Consider the following 20,409-nt stretch of genomic DNA (forward strand, 5'->3'; position numbering starts at 1 on the left):
TCTGTTATAACTAATAGGGGAGCAACTATATAGGCAAATATAACACGCACAACCAAGAGCTTTATCTCATCTAGGGTAGTACTGTGAAAAGCCTGGAGTTAGAGTGCTTTCAGGAAGGACACCTCCAGATGAGACTATCACTGACTGTGATCTTTCTGCAAGGCAAAGAACAGGCTTCTCCAAACTGACACTTTAGGCTGAAGGTGATTTAAACAATGTCCTTTTACTTTTGCATCACTGCAGTAGCATAGGAGCACGCACACATCGAATTACCATGCTTCTACTGAATGGCAGCAAATGCCAGGGTAGGGAACAGCAATTTCCAGCTAAAAGCAAAGGAACTTCCTGACCCAAACTGCCTGACCCAACCAACCAGCACAGATAAACACATTCAATTGCATCTGTGAAATCTGGCCTCCAGGCTCACACTCTTCCCAGGCAGAAGCAGGCAGAAAACGCACTTCTCACCACATTGTGCACACACCACCACCTTCCTGTCCATCAGCTGTGATTTAAGAGTACCTATGGGGACTTCTGAATATCCATTTTGACTACTGTCTATGAGAAGAAGCTTATTATTATCATAATTATTAGTAACAATTATACAACTATTATATATGTTAATATATGTCAACAAAATAAGAATATTAATATATTCTCGACAGGGTATTCCACAGAATTAATGAGATCTAATAATGAGCCTAACCTCTCTGACATCTTGCTGACACTTATTTCTATGGTAGCTACAAAATTCAGGTGCATCTGCTCGGGCAGTGAACTGGCTTGCAACTAACTCAATACCTGTAGGTCAAAAGGACATGAACACTGATAAACAGAGGTCTGTGCCTTGCTTGAGGCAGTGATGGAAGAGGGAGACATGCATTTGCTCCTGCTACCTGTGTTATCAAGCTGGTACCCTCTACCACAGGGACAGGCAGCTCTGAGCAGCCAAGTCTCAAACCACCCCAGCTGCCTGCTGCAGTGAATGCCAATCAGTCCCCAAGAGCTCTTTGCCATTGCCGCATGAATTTGAGTAAGCTGCGAGGCTGTCCCTATCTCCAGTCCCACCTCCTCTCAAAGACCTTCAAGCTTGGCAGTGCTGCAAGCTCAAGGGGACTCCAGTGAGGCTGCTGTTCACAACACTGTTTTGCTAGTGGTCTTAGCTGGGATGCAGGGCTTCCCATCCTCTGACACCTTCCCATCACCCGCAGGTGCCAAGGAAAGAGAAATAAGCTCTCTCCAATGCACTGGGAAAGAAATCACAGGGCAGTCCTAAAGACAGTGAAATATGCCCCCAGGATCCTCAGAGCCAGCAACACTGAGTATACCACAGGGGCAGATGAGGCAACTTTAGTGTTATTTTGCATCCTACCTCTTCTACAAGCTGGGACTTGGGAAGAACAGATAACTTGCATCATTTCAGCAGCAGACCCTAAAAGCCCTAATCCTAGTGTAGTGAAGTCAGCAGTAAAATTCCCAGAGCAGAGGATTTAGCCCTAGAGAAGTTCAAAACAAAAGCAGCATCTGTGACTCACCCATGAGACCCACAACGCACAAGAGCGTAAAAATTACATTCACATGGACCTGAAGTTGCTTCATGGAAGACAACTCCAGAGCCTTTCTGCTTGCAGATCCCATCTCTGAGCATGCTTCTCACCCTCCTTTTGTTCTTTATAGGATATTTGCATGGAAACAAGAGCTCCGTTTCTCAGCTGCTCATCTCCTCCTGCTGTCTATCCTTCCCCAACAGAAAACAGACTTTACAGAGAGCTTGTTTCCATGAGAATAGCCCTGAATGACGGCTACAGAACAGAGCACATGAGCACCTCCCAGAGCCAGAGTGCCAGCTACCATGCTAAGGATAACCCACATGCATAGAAACCATCTCACCATTTTGCTGATGAAAACTGCTGTGTAGATGGGAAGTGTTCATTGGGAGACTTTCAGAGCATCTTCCATGGAAGGCAAGTCTCTCACTTTGAGACCATGTTGAGAAGGTCCAACTGTGTAGGATTCAACATCAGACACCAGCCAGGAAAAACCCTGCTAGCCTGTGGTAACCTCAAACTCAGCACTAACGTGTGGCACTAGGGAAGAGGAACTGTCAATATGAGACTCAGACTCTTTCAAAAAAACAACGCAACAGTTACAGGAGCTTCAAATTCTGCTCTTGCCCCTGAATCTTCCTGTGATTTTTACTCATTTACAAGCATATTACTGTTGTTCCAGCAGACTAGTTATGTGGAAAGTCTAACCAAAGGGGGAAAGCTGACAGTGACCTGTTCTGGGTATCTAACTCTGAGTGTGAGCCAGACAGTGCTGTCAAAGGGCAAAGAATACACTCTGGAAACAAAACCTCTTTGTTCCTCTAATTTTGTTCCAGTTAAGTCAGTTCAGCTGTTCCATATAACCAGTCAAAAACATTCAGCATTTCCCAAAGTATTTTAAGACTTCAAAGTTTTAGGTTTTATTTTGACAGTTTTAAAGTGCATAGCTTTTTTTTCTTTACAGATTTTTTTTTCATTAAAAACAAGGCTGTTTAATAATTAAGCTTTACAACAACCACTGCCGCTTTGCTTTTATCATGACTTCAATTAAAATATTGTTTCTTCAAGACAGCTAACAGCTTCTGGGAAGAAAAAAAAAAGAGGGTGTTTCACTAAGAATGTTTTCAATAGGCTCAATTTGTTAAAACTTGTGATTAAAACCAAACTCCAAGTAGGGTAGGCTCAAAACCAGGGGTGTTTTAAGTTTGTCCAAGTTACTGATCTGAACTCAGAACACCACAGCCTTAAACGAACATACTCACCTAAAAAGTAAACTCTTCAACACTCACCAATGAGGAAAATGTAGGAAAAACACTGTTCAGACCAGCACCTGGCAGCTCAGCAGAGACTGGAGCTGATCAGGAGCAGGCTGTTCCAGAACAAAACCTTTCTACATAACCCAGGCAACAGATCTGACCTTTTCATCTACAAAAAACAGTCAGGCCTCCACTGAACTCATTACCATGGGCGATCTGCCCCTCAAAACCGTTTTGTTCACAGTCTCGGGGCCAAACCTGTTCTAATACCAATTGCCTCCTGTCAGGAAAGTGCTAGAACAGCTCAGGGACAAGACCTGTGCTGAAACCAAACCTGTCTGAACTCTCCCCGCGTAACATGAGCTTCGCACACTCACGCTGGCATTGTCACGACACCAAACGGGAGCCAGGCAAGCAAGTGAGGGACTTGTGTCTTCAAAAGCAAACAAAAGAGGGTTATAAAAACTAATTAGCTGTTCACGCTCACTACTGCGCTTCTCTGCAAAGCTGTAATCACAGCAGTCATTTTGAAGCGAGTACACCTCTGAGGGCTTCTTACAAGCAGCACTGGGATGGACTGGCTTGGCCAGCTTCACGGTGCCAGCAGCACAGGCCCTAATCCCACAGTTTTGAGGCCAAAGCTCCACTCAAACAGTTCACAGTGCAGCCCACAACCAGCTGTGTCAGCACAACCGAAAAAGCAGGATCAAGCAGCCGTGGGGAGGGAGCTTTTAAGCCTGTGATCCTGCCAAATGCTTCGTATCACAGCCCTGCCTATTTGCATTTCTGCCTTGGGCCCCATCTGTAGCTTCCCATCCATGTAAAAGCTGTCCCCAGGGAGAAGAAAGGCCACTGTCCATTTGTTCAATGCATCTCAAGCGCATCCAGTTTCAAATGAAGTAGGTGGTAAAACTCCTAATGCTAATCTTTTCCATGCAATTCTGAATCTTTTGTCATCGGAGGGCAGGAGAGATCAGAAATGGAAATAGCTGTCCAGCGGCCCTGATCAGTCAGCATCAGACACCAGTGCAACACCCAAGCCTCCCAGCCCTCCAAGGCAGCACCACGTCCTCACCATCAGAAACACAAACACACTTGATTCTTTTCTCAACTTCCACTTCAGACAAAGTGATCTTACAAAGTAGGTCTCCAAATGCAGTATCAGTTAAATCACTTAGCAATAACACATAAGGAATAAAGTATCTTTAAAATATGGATACATACTGTTCCAGAAGTCTTAATGGGCCGTATTTTTAGCCCAGGAACAACCTGAAAGCCAGAACAGACATACTGCAGCACTGAAACTATGTTACTGCAAAGCTATTTCATTACAAGCCACAGCTCTCTTTGCAAAGACTGTTTCTTCCAAGAGCCCAACTAAGCTGGTAACAAGGTTTTCCAGCATGCATATGTGTAGGGCAGCCAGAAATGAGCCCAATGTATCATGTAGAAGTTGAGAACCAGGAGAAAGAAACCAAGAAACACAGGAGATCGGTCCCTTTCAACACACATGTCTCAGCAGAGGTCACTGCAATGGCTTCAAGCTGGAGAAGGGCCAGGGCACCGTGCATGCATCTGTTAGAGATCCCACCCAGGCTCCAGGCAGGCATCCTCAGACACATGCTAACTGCAAGACTGGAGCTCCAAGCTGAGACCACCCATGCTCTTGTGCTTCTCACTACCCGTGGTGACAAACTGCCCGGCACAGCCAAGAAGGTAATGGCTGGCTGCACAAGGGAGCACAGACCCTCCTCAAACGGCCACTATTTTCAGAGCTTCATTCTCAGCCAGGTCAGCACAACACTGGGCCACCAACACCTGGAGGTGACAGACACATGGAAGACAGAGACAAGACCAGGCATCTGGCACCTTAACTTGCTTAAGCTCCACATGAGCAGCTGTGGAAAGAAATGGGCGGATGGGGTACAAACCTGCATCTCCACAGGATCCAGAGATGTTGGTGCCAGGCACTTCAAGGTCATTTCTGCTCAAGCCCAGGGATTTGAAGAATTCAGCAGCCCCCACAGCAGCTCAGTCCCAAAGTCCCTGGCTTGAACACTGCACTCCAACTGCCTAAGAGTCCTGCTGGGCTGGTGAGCTCAGACAGGGCTGAAGAAAGGCATCAACACAGCCTCCACCACCCATGAATCTGGAGGGGAACTGCATCGCTCCCCTATTCCCTCTAAAGGGCAAACAGGTCACAGAGATGCCCCAAGCAAATGCTGGGAAAGCTAAGACCCTAACTCAGAGGGGCAGTGTGAGACTTTAGTGGCTGTCAGACTGTAGAGAGAAACCATACTTTGCTTTTCTGGAAGCTGCTCCTCCCTGCATGATCCTGGAAGAAAGCTGGAGTAAGAGAACACCCATACAGTCCTTATCTCCCTCATTACGAGGGAAAGAAGTTGCCCAAGAATCTCAAATTGGCTTCTCCTCTGAATCGGCTCCAAAGCTATCTCAGGAAAGGCATGTTATCTCCCACCAGCCCAAACCACTCCTATTTGGTACAGAATAATAAAGCCATTAGTACTGAGCAATCACACTATTACACTGTTGCTTTACATGGCTATAATTTAACAGTTCCTCACTGTTTGCTTTAGGAAATCCATTCTTGAAAGGTCTATAAAATTATGAACTCCTGCTCCAGTTTGAAAACATAGGCACGAGCAGGGATTTCTGTTCTCTAATAAATCACATTTCCCTACTAGTAAACACCAGCTTATAAGAAACATCTTTTGTTTATTGAAAGTAAATGGCATGTGGATATTTTAAACAAAAAGAAGGTGGGAGGCTGAGGGGAACAGACAGATTATGTTTTCCACTTTCATTTTGCCTTGTGTCTAAACAAATGGTTCCTAACAGCTTTGTTTTCCAAACCAACTTTCTCCCAGCTGCTATCTGGAACCACAGAAAGGGAAAGCAATACTCAAGATGTGCAAGGATTCCTTGACTTTACACACTCATTTTACTCAGCAGTCAGTGTTCTGGATATACAAGCCACAGGGAGTGTTATTAGGACTAAGCAATAGCCTTGCAGAGACTGGTTGGCTTCACCTACAAAGCAGTACTGGGAGGGTTCACTCAGACCCCTGCTACATGCAGTTTAGTGTTACTTAGACCATAGCTGCCTCAGAAGCTCCTTGCCTACACAAGAGATGTGGCAACACTTTGCTAAAGCTTCAGGATGGGAATAGCTAGAGTTAATAACATTTTGACCCATTTCACTCAAATAGCAGATAATTCCTTGTATCCGAGCATAAATACAGAGATATATCTCTATCAGAGTCTCAGAAATGAGGTGCAAATACATGGCTCTATCACAGCCCTCGCACACACACCACTGAAACTTGCTACATTTGACCCACCACCTTTGTAATTATATATCATAGCACGCAAAAACATGCAACAACCAAACAGCCCCTCCGCGGAGAGAGGGATAACAGGATGCTTCTCCACGGCAGTGGCTAGGCACCCATGTTCACAGAAGAACTCTGTGAAACACCCAGCATTTTCTAGCCAAGTCAGAGGGAAAGCCCCCAGGCAAGACACAGCTCAATCCCCACTGCCACCTCGCTCTGGCCCACCTTGACACAGAAGAGACATGTCTACATCCCAAGTGAGGATGGAGCTGCCCACCTCTGTGGCTCCAGGATCCTGCCTCTGCTCCCAAAAAGAGGGCTGCAGCTGCTTTCTTTTGGGAATATCCATCTCGATTTTGGTCCTTAAGTTAGTTTGTGAAACTGCTTCACACAGCCTTGGCAAACACCTCCTCTTCCCTTCCTGGGTATCTTTGGCCATCTCCTGTTACAACCCATCAGCTGTGCCCTGTCCAGTTTTTACTTCCAGAGAAGGCCTCTGGCTATGCCAAGAGTTTGCAAGCCCTTGATGTGCTCCACAGACCACTGCCTCCAACACAGCTCCTTCTGCCACTGCCATTCTCAAGGTTACAGTCTTCCTCCACATCTCTCTCCTGTTAGAAGTGAGCTGAATAGAAAAGAGGGAAAAATTCAGTTTGCCAAAACCCTCCATATGTACGACTGTTGGCAATTATGTGAAGGTACCTAAAACTTCCTGCTGAGGAAGCCATTAGGAAGTCACATACACAGAAAACAGTCCTCAACCTTGCCCAAGGACAGCAGATGAAGTTTAGCCAACTGGCAGATTCTAGATATCATTAATCTGCTTTTACAGTTCTGATGAAAAAAGAACTCAACCTTGCAGGCTAGACCTTCACAAGCATTACCCAAAAAAGGCACCTGCATGGCCACAGATGGAGTCCAGAACATGGTAGCTTCTCGCTTGTACCTCATTCACCCCATCCAGGTCTTGCAGGAAATCCTGCAGCACCTGTACAGCTGGGGAACATGCATGCAACCCAGGCCAGCCTGCACCATCAGAAACAAACCCTCCACACAAGCCCTTTCAGGAGGCCTTTTTCTCCCACCCCTGTACAGCTGGCACAATAGCTAAGTCTACCTGACAGCACCTGGATTTCACTGCTACTCGCAGCGCAAATAAGATAATTAGGCCAGAAATCTTCAAAGCCCTGCCAGTGCTGTTGGTAATGAGATTCTGCCATTCACATGAAAATAAAAAAGGAAGGAGGAAGGCAGGTAAAGCCCCTTCTCCACCAACAGCCTGAACTCTAACTGTGAAACCATCCATCAAACAGCCTAGTCCAGCTTCCCTCAAGAGGTCCTTCCTAGCAGCTGGGGAGTCCACCTCTGAATACAACCCTCAAAAAAGAGGAGCATTCATATGGGGGAACCAGTGGCATGACACATTTGCCAGTAAAACACCAGCTACAAGTAGAGAAACTGTGATGTTTTAATCAGTGACAGCCCTTTTATCTTGCTGTGGGCTGACTTTCTCCTCCCAAAAAGGGACCAGATCACATCTCTATTCTTACCTGAAATGCAGTCTGCAAAGAAAAAGGGCAAAGAACCCTTCTGCAGGGGTGACACTGCTCTGACACACATCCCAAGACACATGCACTCCTCAGACCGAGCTGAAAGCTTTCACAACAAACAAAATCCCCTGGCATGAATTTAGAACTATTTACTGTACATTTCTGTTTTTTAAAGTTAAGCAAAGAGCCTCCCTTGTTTGCTCACATTTTCTTGATAGGCTGGGGTTCAAGTCTGGATAGTCTCTTCAGGACAGGGTGTAAAGTGTCGTAATACAGAACAGATACAAAACGCCAAGAATGGTTCCGGTTTCCGTCCTACCAGGTACGCAAGAAATCTGCACATATAGCCCCTGTCTCTGCCCCTTGTGCTTTCCAGGTCTCTTCAAAACAGCCAACCTGTCCCACAGAGCCTCAGCAGCGAGGCCTGGGTGTGCAACTTGCTGCTCCAAAAAGACAAGAACCAACTCTCCCATGCTGTATCGTTACAAAGTCACCTACCCCCAAGAAGAGAAGTCAGGCTCATCAGACTCCTGCCAACTCTCCTGCATTTCCCAGGTAATTGCACAAACCATGAATTAATGAGAAATAATGAGCCAGCACACAGGGGAAGAGAAGACAATTCAGAACAGCAACAAAGAAAACTAACAGGAAAGTATGTTATAACAGCTCACTGCAGACGACTGTCACTGCAAGCCTGCATCACCCCAAGAGAGCTTTCACTTCTCTGGGAGGACACAAGGACAGCAGAGAGCACACACCACCCACGCAGCATGGGAACACAAGAGAAAGGTGAGGGGGGCTTATGCCATGAGTTAATTTTGCAGAGAACAGACAGCGTGGGCAGTCCAGACAAAGCAACAGACTCTGTCCAGGCACAGCTTTGTCACCATGCACTGCACGGCCTCCAGGAAGTCACAAAACCCATCTGTGCTTCACTGCCAGGCTACAGGCTGTAGTGTCCGACACCAGCTCCCTCCAAGGGTGTGGACTACCCCTGGCTTTATCTAGCCACGCTCTGCTCCTTTCTGTTATCACTTAACCCACAAAGGTACATTATCAATACAGCTAGCCAATCAGCCTTACTTGGACAATAGCAGATAAGAGGGTAGGTTTGAGAAGGAGACACTGAAAATAATAAAACAGGAGATGCTAAACTGTTAAGTCAAAGGAGTGCCCACAGCTAGGCAATGCAATGAACTTACCAAGGACTTGACCATCTCAGGACTTTGCGTACTCCTGGTGTAACATCTCACCTGGTCCAGTTTTAAAAGACAGTATCTGATTGTGATCTGGAAACTCAGTTATCATTGAAAATGCAAAGTGAGCTCTTACAGCTCAGCGATCATGTTAGGAGAAATAGCAAGGTAACACCCATATCCATGGCTACTGGGATGCACTTGAAGGTGGAGGAAAAGAACGAGCAGTACCACCTTTTGAAGATGGTTAGGACCGAGGGTCAGAATGGGTGGGAATTTGCCTTCCCATTTCCAAATTTAAACTTACTTCTACCATAACAACAGGAGAAAAATATATATCATAGCCTTATGTTCCAAAATCCCTCACACCTACTTGGCTGTTTAACTTTCCAACAACTACAGTGCATTTACCCACTGTCAGTGCAAGTTTCTCTTCAGAACACATAAATTTATCCTTTTTCCAAAGCTGCAGCCAGCTGAAACCTGACAGTTTGAGGACAAAGCAGTAAAAGGACTGAGTCTGCTTCCAAATGGTGAAGGACACGCTTTCAACAGTCCAGTATCCAAGCAGCAGAATGCCTGTGGGGACCACCACACCACTCTGGGGCCCTCCGGTATCAGCGGGGTCCAAGCTCGTATGTAATGCTTCTCCCTGCTGTCTCTGGGCTTCTGCTTATTTCACCAAAACACATCTAAAAACAACACCCAGACTTATACCGAGATTTCAGCAAAAACACCCAAATTGCCCATTTTTCTCCACAGTGAGGAAAGGTTTTGCCTCTGTGCATCAGACGGCTAGGTGAGCGCTATAGATAGTGGCTGCTCTGGACCAAGGAACACAACCTCATTTATTACTAAAACCAGATTTATTTCCATTAATCTAGACTAATTACTGCTGCTCCTCTTTTAATGAGGTCCTGTGTGTCTCAGCACGTAACATCAGCACAAAAGAAATCCTCATCTTCATAACCAGGCAATTTTGGGCCATTTTGAATAGCTCTAGTGTAAGAAGGAAATGATGAGAATGATGGCTCTTCCAAAGACCTGGTTTCATTTTAGGGAGTGCTGTGTGGTCATTCTCATGTTCAGGTCAGTAACAGCCTTGCAAAACCTCCTTGACTTTATCCAACTTTTACTACTGCTGAGCAGGGATTAACATTAATTGAGCCTATGCCATACTAGCTAAGGATTATTTGTTAGTCACCAGCCTATAATCACTTGCATTTTCCAGCAGAGACCTTCACATCGCTCAGATAGCTAGCAGGATAATCCAAGTCACATTTTTAATGAAATCTACATAAAAACGCACATCCACACCCTTGTCTTCCCCCTTCCAAAATACCCAATTAGTTCAGCTTAGAAAGTGCCATAAAAATTAGTACTGTGAAATTTCCAGTCTAACAAGTTTCTGGTGAGAAGAAAATATTCCCTATGAGGGTAGTATTTTTTTTAAACCCACAAACTTTAAAATACATAAACAAGTAATCATGAATTTTCATTTACAGGCCTGCACCCACCATGTACACATCTCTGTATTCACACTGCACCCGCACACATCCAGAGTTGATGCACCACAAACAGGTAGGCACAACTATGTCTGCACAGCCACATAAACAGATGCATTTTGTACAGCACCTATTCCCCATCTCTACAGGGCTCTACATCTGAAACACACACCTGCAGCACACTGCCCTGCAGCATCTGAATGCCTCCACCCCAAGAGTATTCACACTCAGCCTCTCAGACAGGAATTTTAATACCTCATTTTACAAATTAAAAACTATGATGCAGACAAAATGGCCTGAAGCCACTCTTAAGTGTGTCATGCAGCAGGGAACTAAATGCCCAAGAAGTCCTACTATTGGTTTCCTAATTCTGAAGGCTCACTGCTGCTTCATGGACACTGGGCAGGGGCTGGCAACATTTACACAAGAATATAAAAACTGCATTGTGTAGGCGACATGGAAAAGGGCAGAGGCATCTTTATGAGTGGGAGAGGGCAAAGCTCCATATGCTCCACCTGTACTTGAAGTGCTGATGGACGACATGGCTGAGGTGTTACTTGGAAGCTGCTGTAAGACTAAGACAGTTTTTTTCTACGCAAGTGTAACCACACAGCATGATTCTGGCTTAGACAGCAGCCTTTCTCTTTAAAAGCTATATGGAAGCTGCACATACGTGCCCCATCCTGATTCTTCCTCTAGCTTCCCATGTGCGAGCGTCTTGCTGCAACACCCAAAATCTGCCTCAGCAACAGCTCGGCTGCTCACCAAAGAGATGCTCTTGGACCTGAAGGTTTCTTTACTTTTCCCTCTGCTTGGCTCCGATCCCATCACATCTGGAAAGCCACATCCAGCACTGGCTGCCCGAGCTAAATGGCAGCTCTGTGCTAAGCTGCAGGGGAACAGGTGCCCTGAGGGACTTGCAGGGTCCAGATCCAAAAAGTCAGGCTCTGAATCAAAGCAGCTAAGAAATTTCCATCGCTGAGCAAACACCTAACTGCTGAGAAAAGCAGGGCTCTTACTTACACTAGTGTTAGCTGCAGAAGGCTGAGATTAAGCTATGGAAAACAGGTGAAAGACTCAAGGACCTGCATGTATTCAGCTTAGTAAAGAGCAGGTTACCAGGAAATTTGATCAGTGTACACATACTCACAGGGAGGCTTTTCATACCAGTACCTGTCTTCATATACACCTATAAACCACAGCTAGGTAAATTCAGACTGAATGAAGGTGCACATTACTGGGCAAGGACATCAAACCAGCCTACCAAGGGGCTGTGATGGACAAGCATGCACAACACATTTTTAAGTCAGAAGTGGGTGTTGCTCTTTCAGACATGCTTTTGTTCAAGCACAACCATTAAACCTGAACCAAGAAATGTCCTCAGCTTCCTGCAGTACACATGAAGGCAGCGCAACCTCACTAGCCTTAAACCTACAACACTATCCAAGTGCCTTGACTGGTATAAAAAACAAAGAGTGAGAAGAATTATTTGACAGCTCAGCCTCGTGCCCGGATGCTGAAGTGTTACTGGAGCCTTTCACCCCACACTTAACATCCTCTGCTGCTAAACAGAAAATTCTGGCAGCAGCCACAAGCGTTAAGTAAATGGGAAGCTATTCTCTGCCAGCAGCTGAGAGAAACTTCCTTTTCTCCCCACTTTGCACGTAAAGAAAACCCCACAATAGTACTTGAGATAATGCTGCTAGCCAGATTTTCAACTGACAGACTCTTGAGGAAAGCCTCCAGATATGAAGTCTGCTCCTAAGGACCCTCTTCAAGCAGATGACATTTGACTTCAGGAACATACGGCTCATCTCCTCGAGGAAAGGTTCGCTTTGTTTTCAGTACAGAGAAAAGAGTACAAAGGAAAAGAAAGAAAAGTTGCATTTACTGTGACCTAGGAAAAACAGCTAAATAATTTTGATCAATATTTTGATTTCTCTGACAAAAGCCGCAATCAGCGCTGACATAAACAACTGGTTAGCAAGCAGGGCGGGGGGGGGAGGGAGGGGGCAGGAGGGGTAAATCAAACCAGAGTTTCAAGACACTTATCTTTCCATCACAATTGCCACCAATGACAGTAATTTACATGGTTAATAGGCAGTATTATGTTTACAAAATCGTTCTTGGGAAGGAGGATCTAAACGATTTTTGCCAATCCAGCAAAGGAGCTGGTATTGGATCAGATGCTGGGGGTTTTTTTCCCCTTTTATCTTCTATGCGTATTTCGCCAAGATGCCTTGCTATGTGACAACCCACAGTGCCTTTGCAAGCACACACAAACCTGTGGAGCACATGATCGCCCTCCTGTAACAACCTAAATTCTCTAACAGCAGGGCTGCCTGAGCTTCTATGGCAGGGGAAAATACCTATCAAGCAGGAAATAATGGAGTCAAGCCGGCAGCCTCAGATCCCCCACCCCATGCCACACTTCTTACCCCACTGCTGAAGATAACCTCAAATGAGCCCCAGCATCTTGTACACAAGCCTTATCTCCCCTACAGTGACAGGTCCCATCCCAACACCACTGGCTAAACCCCCTGAACATCAGCCTGAACATCTGCTAATTCTCTGTCCTCCCCAACCTTTGTCTTTTTTTGTCACGAGAAGCTCCATGTCTCCTTACAAGCTCTCTCAAGGCTTTGCCAGGAGTCAAACAGGTAAGCCGGACTGGTAGGGCATAGAAATAGGCTGCAACTAGCCCGGTCCCTCTGGGTCAACATGATTAAGAGAAGGACTACAGAATGATATTTCCAGAAGGGTAACAGCACATGGCATTAGCACTATAAGGAGCACACTGGAGTTTTTCATTAGGCCATCTCCAAAATAAAGAGACAAAAAGAGGACAAAAATTTCCAAAGGAACATAAAAGCCTTCTCAGTTACAGTAATAACAAATTAGTAAACACTTGACTAGTTTTCTTTTAATATTGGGCACAATTCTACTTTTGTCTGGAAAATACATGCACCCATTCTGCAAGTCAGATCCAGCTAGCCAGCCAAGAGGCACAGAGGACAGTCTTGCATCAAGTGCAAAACTTTAGGTAATTTTAAAACCTATAAGCACTGCTGATGCTTTTGAAAAAGATTTATCAAAGCCCTGCATGCATAAACAGCCAGGTTTTGCCAAAACCCTTGGTGTATTCACACAACACAGCACAGGAAATCCATCCCATTAAGTAATGACCTTTTTGGTCACACCAATTAACTTGATCATCTATCGACAGTCCATTTATAAACTATCAAGGACACACATTTCCCAGCACAGACAGTGAAACATAAAGGAGGAGCTTATCACATTCCCCCCAACCCCAGCCAGCCTGGCATCACTTCTGCAGCCCAGGTTTGCTGTACCTCTGCTCCAAGTTCTGCCATCCCAGCACCTTTCTCTGGAGTTCTGTTTTAACTGTTTAATTTCCCAAATTCTTGTATTTAACAAGGTGCTAAGCCATCCCGACTCGAAAGGGATTGTGGTTCAAAGACCCAAGCAGGAAATGAGAGCAGGGAAATCAGTCAGAATAAGGGAAAGGGCCACAGCAGACTGAGCACAGGTGCAATAGCTTCACACACTAGATTTTAATTTTCCCACCAATTTGGGCTGAGAGCAACCTCTGGGGATGCTCACATTTCATTAACACACCTTTAATATTAATGACCTGTCCTCAAGAAATCCACGAGAGATCTTGAAAAAAAATTAAAACATTAAAAAACAAGAAAGCATAATAATAAATCAGGTTATTCAATAGCTCAGCTGAATTTAATATGGCAGTAATAGGCAACTGCATTTAAAATGCAGATACAGATTTTTAAATAATTTCAGAACATCTCATATGAAAGTTTCAGTGGAATACAGTAATTGCTTATCATAACCACCACAAAGTATGTTTATTAGCCACAGAGATAACACACTACATCTGCTGGACTTCTCAGATAAAGCAGGCCCATATCACAACAGCAGGATCCCATGGATTATGAGCAGGAGAGGATCTGACTCAGAGACACCAAAGGGCATCAGTGACATGAACAAAACCACATCCAAGGGAGAAGTACCACGACCTACACACTCATGAGCAAAGTGTCTTGACACGTGCAAACAGGAAAGTGTTAGATATGCTCAAACAAGGCTGATGACAAGTGTTTGGGTTCTCCCAGGGAGAATGTCTCTTCTCAGCAGCTGCAACTCTAGCAGGTATCTACCTTCCTGGAAGTAAACACTGACCAACTCTTCCCCTCCCTATGAAGGCTCTGTTACTCTTCAGAATTAGGAAATTCAATGGTCTTTTAAGGATGACTTCAGCATACCAGTGAAAGTCAAACAAACTAGAAGGAGCTCTTTGGTCCTTCCCCCCACATCTGGTGTGGGGTTTAGCATCTCTAGAAGGGCTCATGAAAACACAGCTCAACCCTGCTTTTTATGAAGATGGCAGATTCAGTTTTAACAACTGTGGATCCTCTCACCAAGAAGCCGTTAAGTCAGAAAAGCATCAGAAGCACTTGGAGGTCACTTACTCATGGGATTTTAATAAATGCAGTAAGGGTACTTAGAGTGACGGTGTTCTTTATATGTTTACAGTGTGCGACAGCATCTTCTGCCCAGCTGGAACAAACAGGAAAACTGAGGCAGAGACAGCAAGTGATCAACACAAAGCCTACAGAAAGAGCCAATATCACAGCAGCTCCAAGTCCTGTGTTTGGAAAACGCTTTCCCAAGAAGAGAGAAAAGCAAAACAACTACCAAGCCCTGTGACGCGAATGCTGGCGTAACCATAAAACAACAGCACGTTTTAAAGCATAAAAGACTTCAAAAATAAAATAAACAAGTGGACACAAGGACTTGAGATAGTGATTTCCTGCAGCTTTGTGTCTTATGACTGGATTACCCTGTCCTAGCCTAACAGGGTGCAAGATCTGTTCAAAGCTCTTCCTGCAGTTGAAGCACTTCAGGTTCCTCTCCTAGGTGGGTTTTCCAGTGCCTCTCCTTCAGTCCATGCAGAAACTGCATCTCTCTCCTCTACTTGATCACTTATTTTCAAAAGGTCTGAATTCTCCATGTCCACACTAGCTATGACTGACCAGCAGGTCCAAGAATTATTTAGAAAAGGAAAGGGAGATGAACAGACAACCAGACAGCATGACTACGTAAGTCTCTTTTCCTTAGAAAACCAGGCTAAAAATACTGTAGACAAGTGGGTCCAGTTCTTCTCCAGAAAGTAACGAAATTGCACCAGAGTTGATTTTGGCCCAACACACACTTGGCAAATACTGATAACAAGGATTTACCATATCCCATCTAGTATTACAGCTGACTAAAAGCAAACATTTGCTTCCTACAGATAACAAAATGACTATGATCGCTCGAGGTTTGTAAAGGTTAGGGTTTCTGCCATCACCCAAGGCAGGCCTATAATTCCCAGTGTCCAAGCAGAGAATCCCCTGCGTGTAACACTGGCCTCAGTTTTCCCTCAGGTACACACTCGCCTCACACAGAGATACAGTTTGGGATGGATTCCAGCAACAAATTACAATCAGATTAAATATTAATTCCCATCTTAATTATATAACCATGACTAGGCTTAATGGCCTGGCAGCCATTTAAACAGGAGAGGAGCATGTAAATCGTGCAAGCAGCATCTCTTACGCTGCAAATGCTCAATCTGGTTCACAAGCACCTGGATTCTTCCCTGGGAAAACAGCCAGCCTTTGGGAAGGCAGCTCTGAGGGAGTCAGAGTTCAAATCACCCAGCAAGCAATACAGTATCAGGAGGCACGAATTCATGAGCCAACATGGGACAATGCAGCACTCTGCCCTTGGGACAGTTGTACACTATAGTGACAAAGATCATGTACGTGCTGAATACTTATTGATGGATTTCACCCTCGTTGATGGATTTTTATCTTCTCAACACCTTTGACAGAGAAGCGTGCAGTGTCTCTACTTTTGTCTAAAGGTGGGCCCTGAGGGCACCATAGCAGATGAAGCAACTGGCCCAGGATCACAGTGGGCACTCAAGGGAGGTGTCCTGTATGCTGCAGCAACACCCAGCCCACCCCAGCAGTTCCCAAAAGCAAGGGGCTCTGGTGCCCCCCATGCAGAGAGACCTGTGCTGTACCACAGAAGCTACCTCCAGCTCCAGATCAGGCTGCAAGCATGCATGCAGGGAGAATCGTCTCCCTTCTTCAGGGAAAGGCAGATTGCCAAACATTTTCTTTTTAAATTACTACTTTCGCCACTCTGAAGTGGCTCATGTACCATCAGCCACACACCCACCCTGCATGGGGCCCCCTGCAGCAGATCAAACTTTCTACAGCTGCCAGGAGAAAGTCTGCTGCAGAAAGGGGGAGACATCAGAAAATCAGCAGGTTCTGCTTCACTTTGGACTTCAAGGTAGTGAAAGGAGAGGGCACAAAAAAGGAAAACAAAAAAGCTAGGGAAAACAAAAACAGAACCAAGCCTGAGCAGTTTCTCCTTCAGCCTCACACACCAGAAGAAAAACAGAGAAACGCCAGCAGAGACATTCCCCGCTTTTGAGCAGCCTCTGCCATCAGGGCTCAGAGACTGGCTGTCATGACAGCCGCAGCACAACGGCAGCAAGCTCCAGCACAAGAAACCTGCCCCTGGAAACATGATACAGGCAAAACCTCGCTAATGTGGTGTGCACAAGTGTTTGGCACTGCCAGTGCCCCCCGTTTCTTGGGGCCTGTAAGAAACACCCCTTCCCTGCACTGCTCATCCTGCCTCCTTGCAACCCAGCCCATGAACAGGCGACAGCGCAACGCCACAGTCAACAGGGCAAGCGGATCTGCATGCAGGTGACATCCTGCAAAGCGCAGGCGACCGCAGCAGCAGAGACGCACGATCCCCAAACAATGGTAACACTGACTTCCCCAGGCAGAGGCACTAACTCCACACAGCTGGCTGCGGGGTTACGCCACCAAGACAGATGTGACAGGAAGGATAAAACAAATCAGACCTAAAGTTAGGTGATGTTGAAAAAGGAAATCTGTTCTGCCGCAAGAGGACTCAACCACAAATCCAAATGACATAAACCCAGACGGATTTCAGCTGATCGTTCGAACGGAAAGCTCAGCCCACTTCTCACCGACACATCCCCTGTAGAGAGCCCCAAGGAAAGCAACCAGCACAACCCCCTTGCCAGAGTCAACTGAAGGGGGTTGTTTTGTTGTTTGGTTTTTTGTGTTTTTTTTCCTTAAACCCTTTCCTGCTACTGCAGGGAAAACAGTCTCAAAGTAGGACAGGCAGAAGGCTTTCAAAACACTGGATCACATCCCCAGCTAGTGTAAACTGGCACGGCTTCCATCAAGTCCACAGAAGGGGGAAGGTTTTCCAGTCTACTTCTCTCCTAGGTATTCCATACCCAGTGAGGCTTGAACTTTGGATCAAAACACACGGGCTTTGGGATCAAATGCGGACTTTACCAAAACCATTTCAATCTTCTGCCAAATTAATTTCAGATTGAAACAAGTCCCTGTTTTTCTTTTCTGAATCAAACCCACCTGTTGGAAAGCACATCCGTATGTACCAAGTGGCACGTCCATAGACTGCGCGAATGCAGTCACTACCTCTCTACACAATATATAGCCCATTGTTAGAAAACAAACAGAAACAATTTTCACTAGTTGCCTATTGGCTTCCAAAAAACGCGGAGAAGCCACAACTGCAAATTCCCACAAAGCATTTGAAGTTTTCTTGTTGAAGTGGGTTTGAAAAACAACATCCACTCCACCACCCCGCCTTTTTCTTTTTCTTTTTTTTAAATCATTGTTTTCCGTTACAAGCCTCGGGATCCACTTAGCTGTTTGCTCAAACATGCAGGAGATGCAGCTCCCACCCGCCTCAGCTTACCCATTCATCTGCTGGTGGGGTCACAGACCGCCATCCATCTAAAAAAAACCCACACGCACAGATGACAATGGGCCATTTACATGGACCGTTATTCATTTCTACACACAGCCACCGTAACGCTGCACCTATATCAAATGATAACCTACACCTTACGGGAGCTCAATGTTCTGAAAAAAAAGAAAGAAAACAACCCTGCAGCCGTCCACCACACTGTATTCTCCCCCAAAAGGCTATTTTCAAAGCCATAAAGACTAAACATCCTTTGTGCTGTTATTATGTTCTGCCGAACCTGAATGCATCATAAAAAGGAATAAAAATGTACAATGACATAGGGATGGCTCCTCTACTGCAATCCCTCGTTTAGGAGGCTCTTTTAAACGAGAGCAACTCCAGGGCACACACAAAGCTCACATTTTTCGGCACAGCTCTGCCAGCCTACACCTGTCCAACCCCTTCTCGGGGACAAGGACAAAAGCTTTTGCGGGTCTGTTCACGCACAGGCAACAAACCACGCGCCCCAAGGTCTGCAGCTCCAACGACCCTCGATGCAAACTTCGACGGCAAACGCAGAAAGTCAGCCAGCACGACAGGCGTACGTGTACCCGTGCACGGAGCCGTTTGCATAACCATTGCAAAACATGGGCGCAAGGAGCACGGCTATTCCTGGGTCGCTTCCTTGACCAACAGGACATCTGCCCACCCAGGCGTCCTGCGCTGGTGGGAGCAGGGTGAGGGTCCCCACCACGGCCCTGCCAGACACCTGGGCCTGCTCCAGGCCAGCCCCTCACCAGACAAGCGCTTTGTCCCCCGGCCAGCCTGGCACAGCAGCCACCCCTCCAGAGGAAACTTGCCACTGGGGAGGTGGAAGCCCGGGGGTCGCTGCTGCTGGCCCGCTCCACCCCCCCAGCCTGGCCCCGAGGGGGGCTCCCTGCGGGGGACACCCTGTGTCACCCCCAAAAGGTGACCCCAAAGGAGGCACCATCCAGACACGGGTTGAGGCCACGAGCGTGGCCGTCGCCTGACTCAGTGGGACGAAAAGCAGACGGGGGAAAGAAGGGGATGGAGGGGGGGTGGTGAAATATGGCCACGGGGGGGGGGGAAGGACAGGGGACGGCTACTGAGGAGGGGGAGAGGGCGACTGTGGAGTAAAGGCCACTAAGGGCTGCTATGGGAGGGGTGAGAACCGGCGGGGGAGAGGGTCCCGGCCGCGGAGCGCATCCCCACGGAGAGCTGGCTGCTGCCCGGGGCCCAGCGGGGTGCGGCTCGAAGGCAGGTGGCGCGGCGGTCCCACGCGCGACCGCGGCCGCCCGTGGGCTCGGGGTGGGCACCGACCCCCGCCCGACCCCCCCCTCCCCTCCCCTCCTTCCTCACCCACCTTGCACGGCCAGGACGGCGAGGGCGGAGAAGCAGAGACAAAGCAGGTCCTCCAGCGCCATGTAAGCCCCGCCGGGCGCCGGGAGCAGGGGCCGCCGCGGCCGCATCTAAGAGGGGAGCGCGCTCTCCCGCCGCCCCACCGCCATCTTGTGCGAGCGCCCCAGCCCCGCGCTGCCCGCCGGCGCCGCCGGGCCCCGCTGCCGGGGGCGGGGGGCGGGGGCGGCTCTGGGCTGCCGCTGCTCCGCCTTTGTCAGCGGGTTCGCCGCCGATCCGAGGCGGGAGGGGGGGGGGGGTCGGTGTCTTCTCCCGCCCTCCTCGACAGCGGCGGGACCAACAGGTTGCTGCCAGCCCGCGGCGAGGGGGGAGCGGCCCCGTGTCCTGAGGGGGGGGGAAGCGGGGACGGGCTGCCGCGGCAGGTGCGGGGCGCCTCCGCCGGGCCGGCAGCTCCCCAGGCCGGCAAACGGGGGGGTTATAAACGGTTTGTGTCCTTTTTTATTTCCCCCCCCCGCTTCTCTTTAGTTGTTGGGGGTTTTCCCTTTTTTTTTTGCCGCAGGTGAGCGTGGGGGACACCGCGCGACCACCAGCCACCCCCTTCACGGCGCCCCGCGGGAGGACACACACACACACCTCTGCCGGCCCCTCAGTCCCGTCAGGGCCCACCCTTGGCCGCCGGCCGCTTTCCGGCGCTGACCGACGGACGGGCAGGCACAAAGCACCCAGCAGCTCGCACCACCGCCACAGCCGGCCCGGGGCTGGCGACGG

At 47.6% G+C, this 20,409-nt stretch overlaps 1 protein-coding gene across 1 annotated transcript in view; it reads right to left on the reverse strand.

Annotated features, from left to right (window-relative positions):
- IGDCC4 (immunoglobulin superfamily DCC subclass member 4) overlaps nucleotides 1–19,773 on the reverse strand; it is a 100,442-nt gene extending 80,669 nt beyond the window's left edge. The window contains exon 1 of the mRNA XM_075044605.1: nucleotides 19,649–19,773. Within this exon, the coding sequence (XP_074900706.1) occupies nucleotides 19,649–19,754 (106 nt within the window). The 5' untranslated portion in view covers nucleotides 19,755–19,773. The remainder of the gene's footprint in view (nucleotides 1–19,648) is intronic.
- Between the last annotated feature and the right edge of the window lie 636 nt (nucleotides 19,774–20,409).

The sequence above is a fragment of the Buteo buteo genome, chromosome 13 (assembly GCF_964188355.1).
Source record: "Buteo buteo chromosome 13, bButBut1.hap1.1, whole genome shotgun sequence".
NCBI classification, from domain to species: domain Eukaryota; kingdom Metazoa; phylum Chordata; class Aves; order Accipitriformes; family Accipitridae; genus Buteo; species Buteo buteo.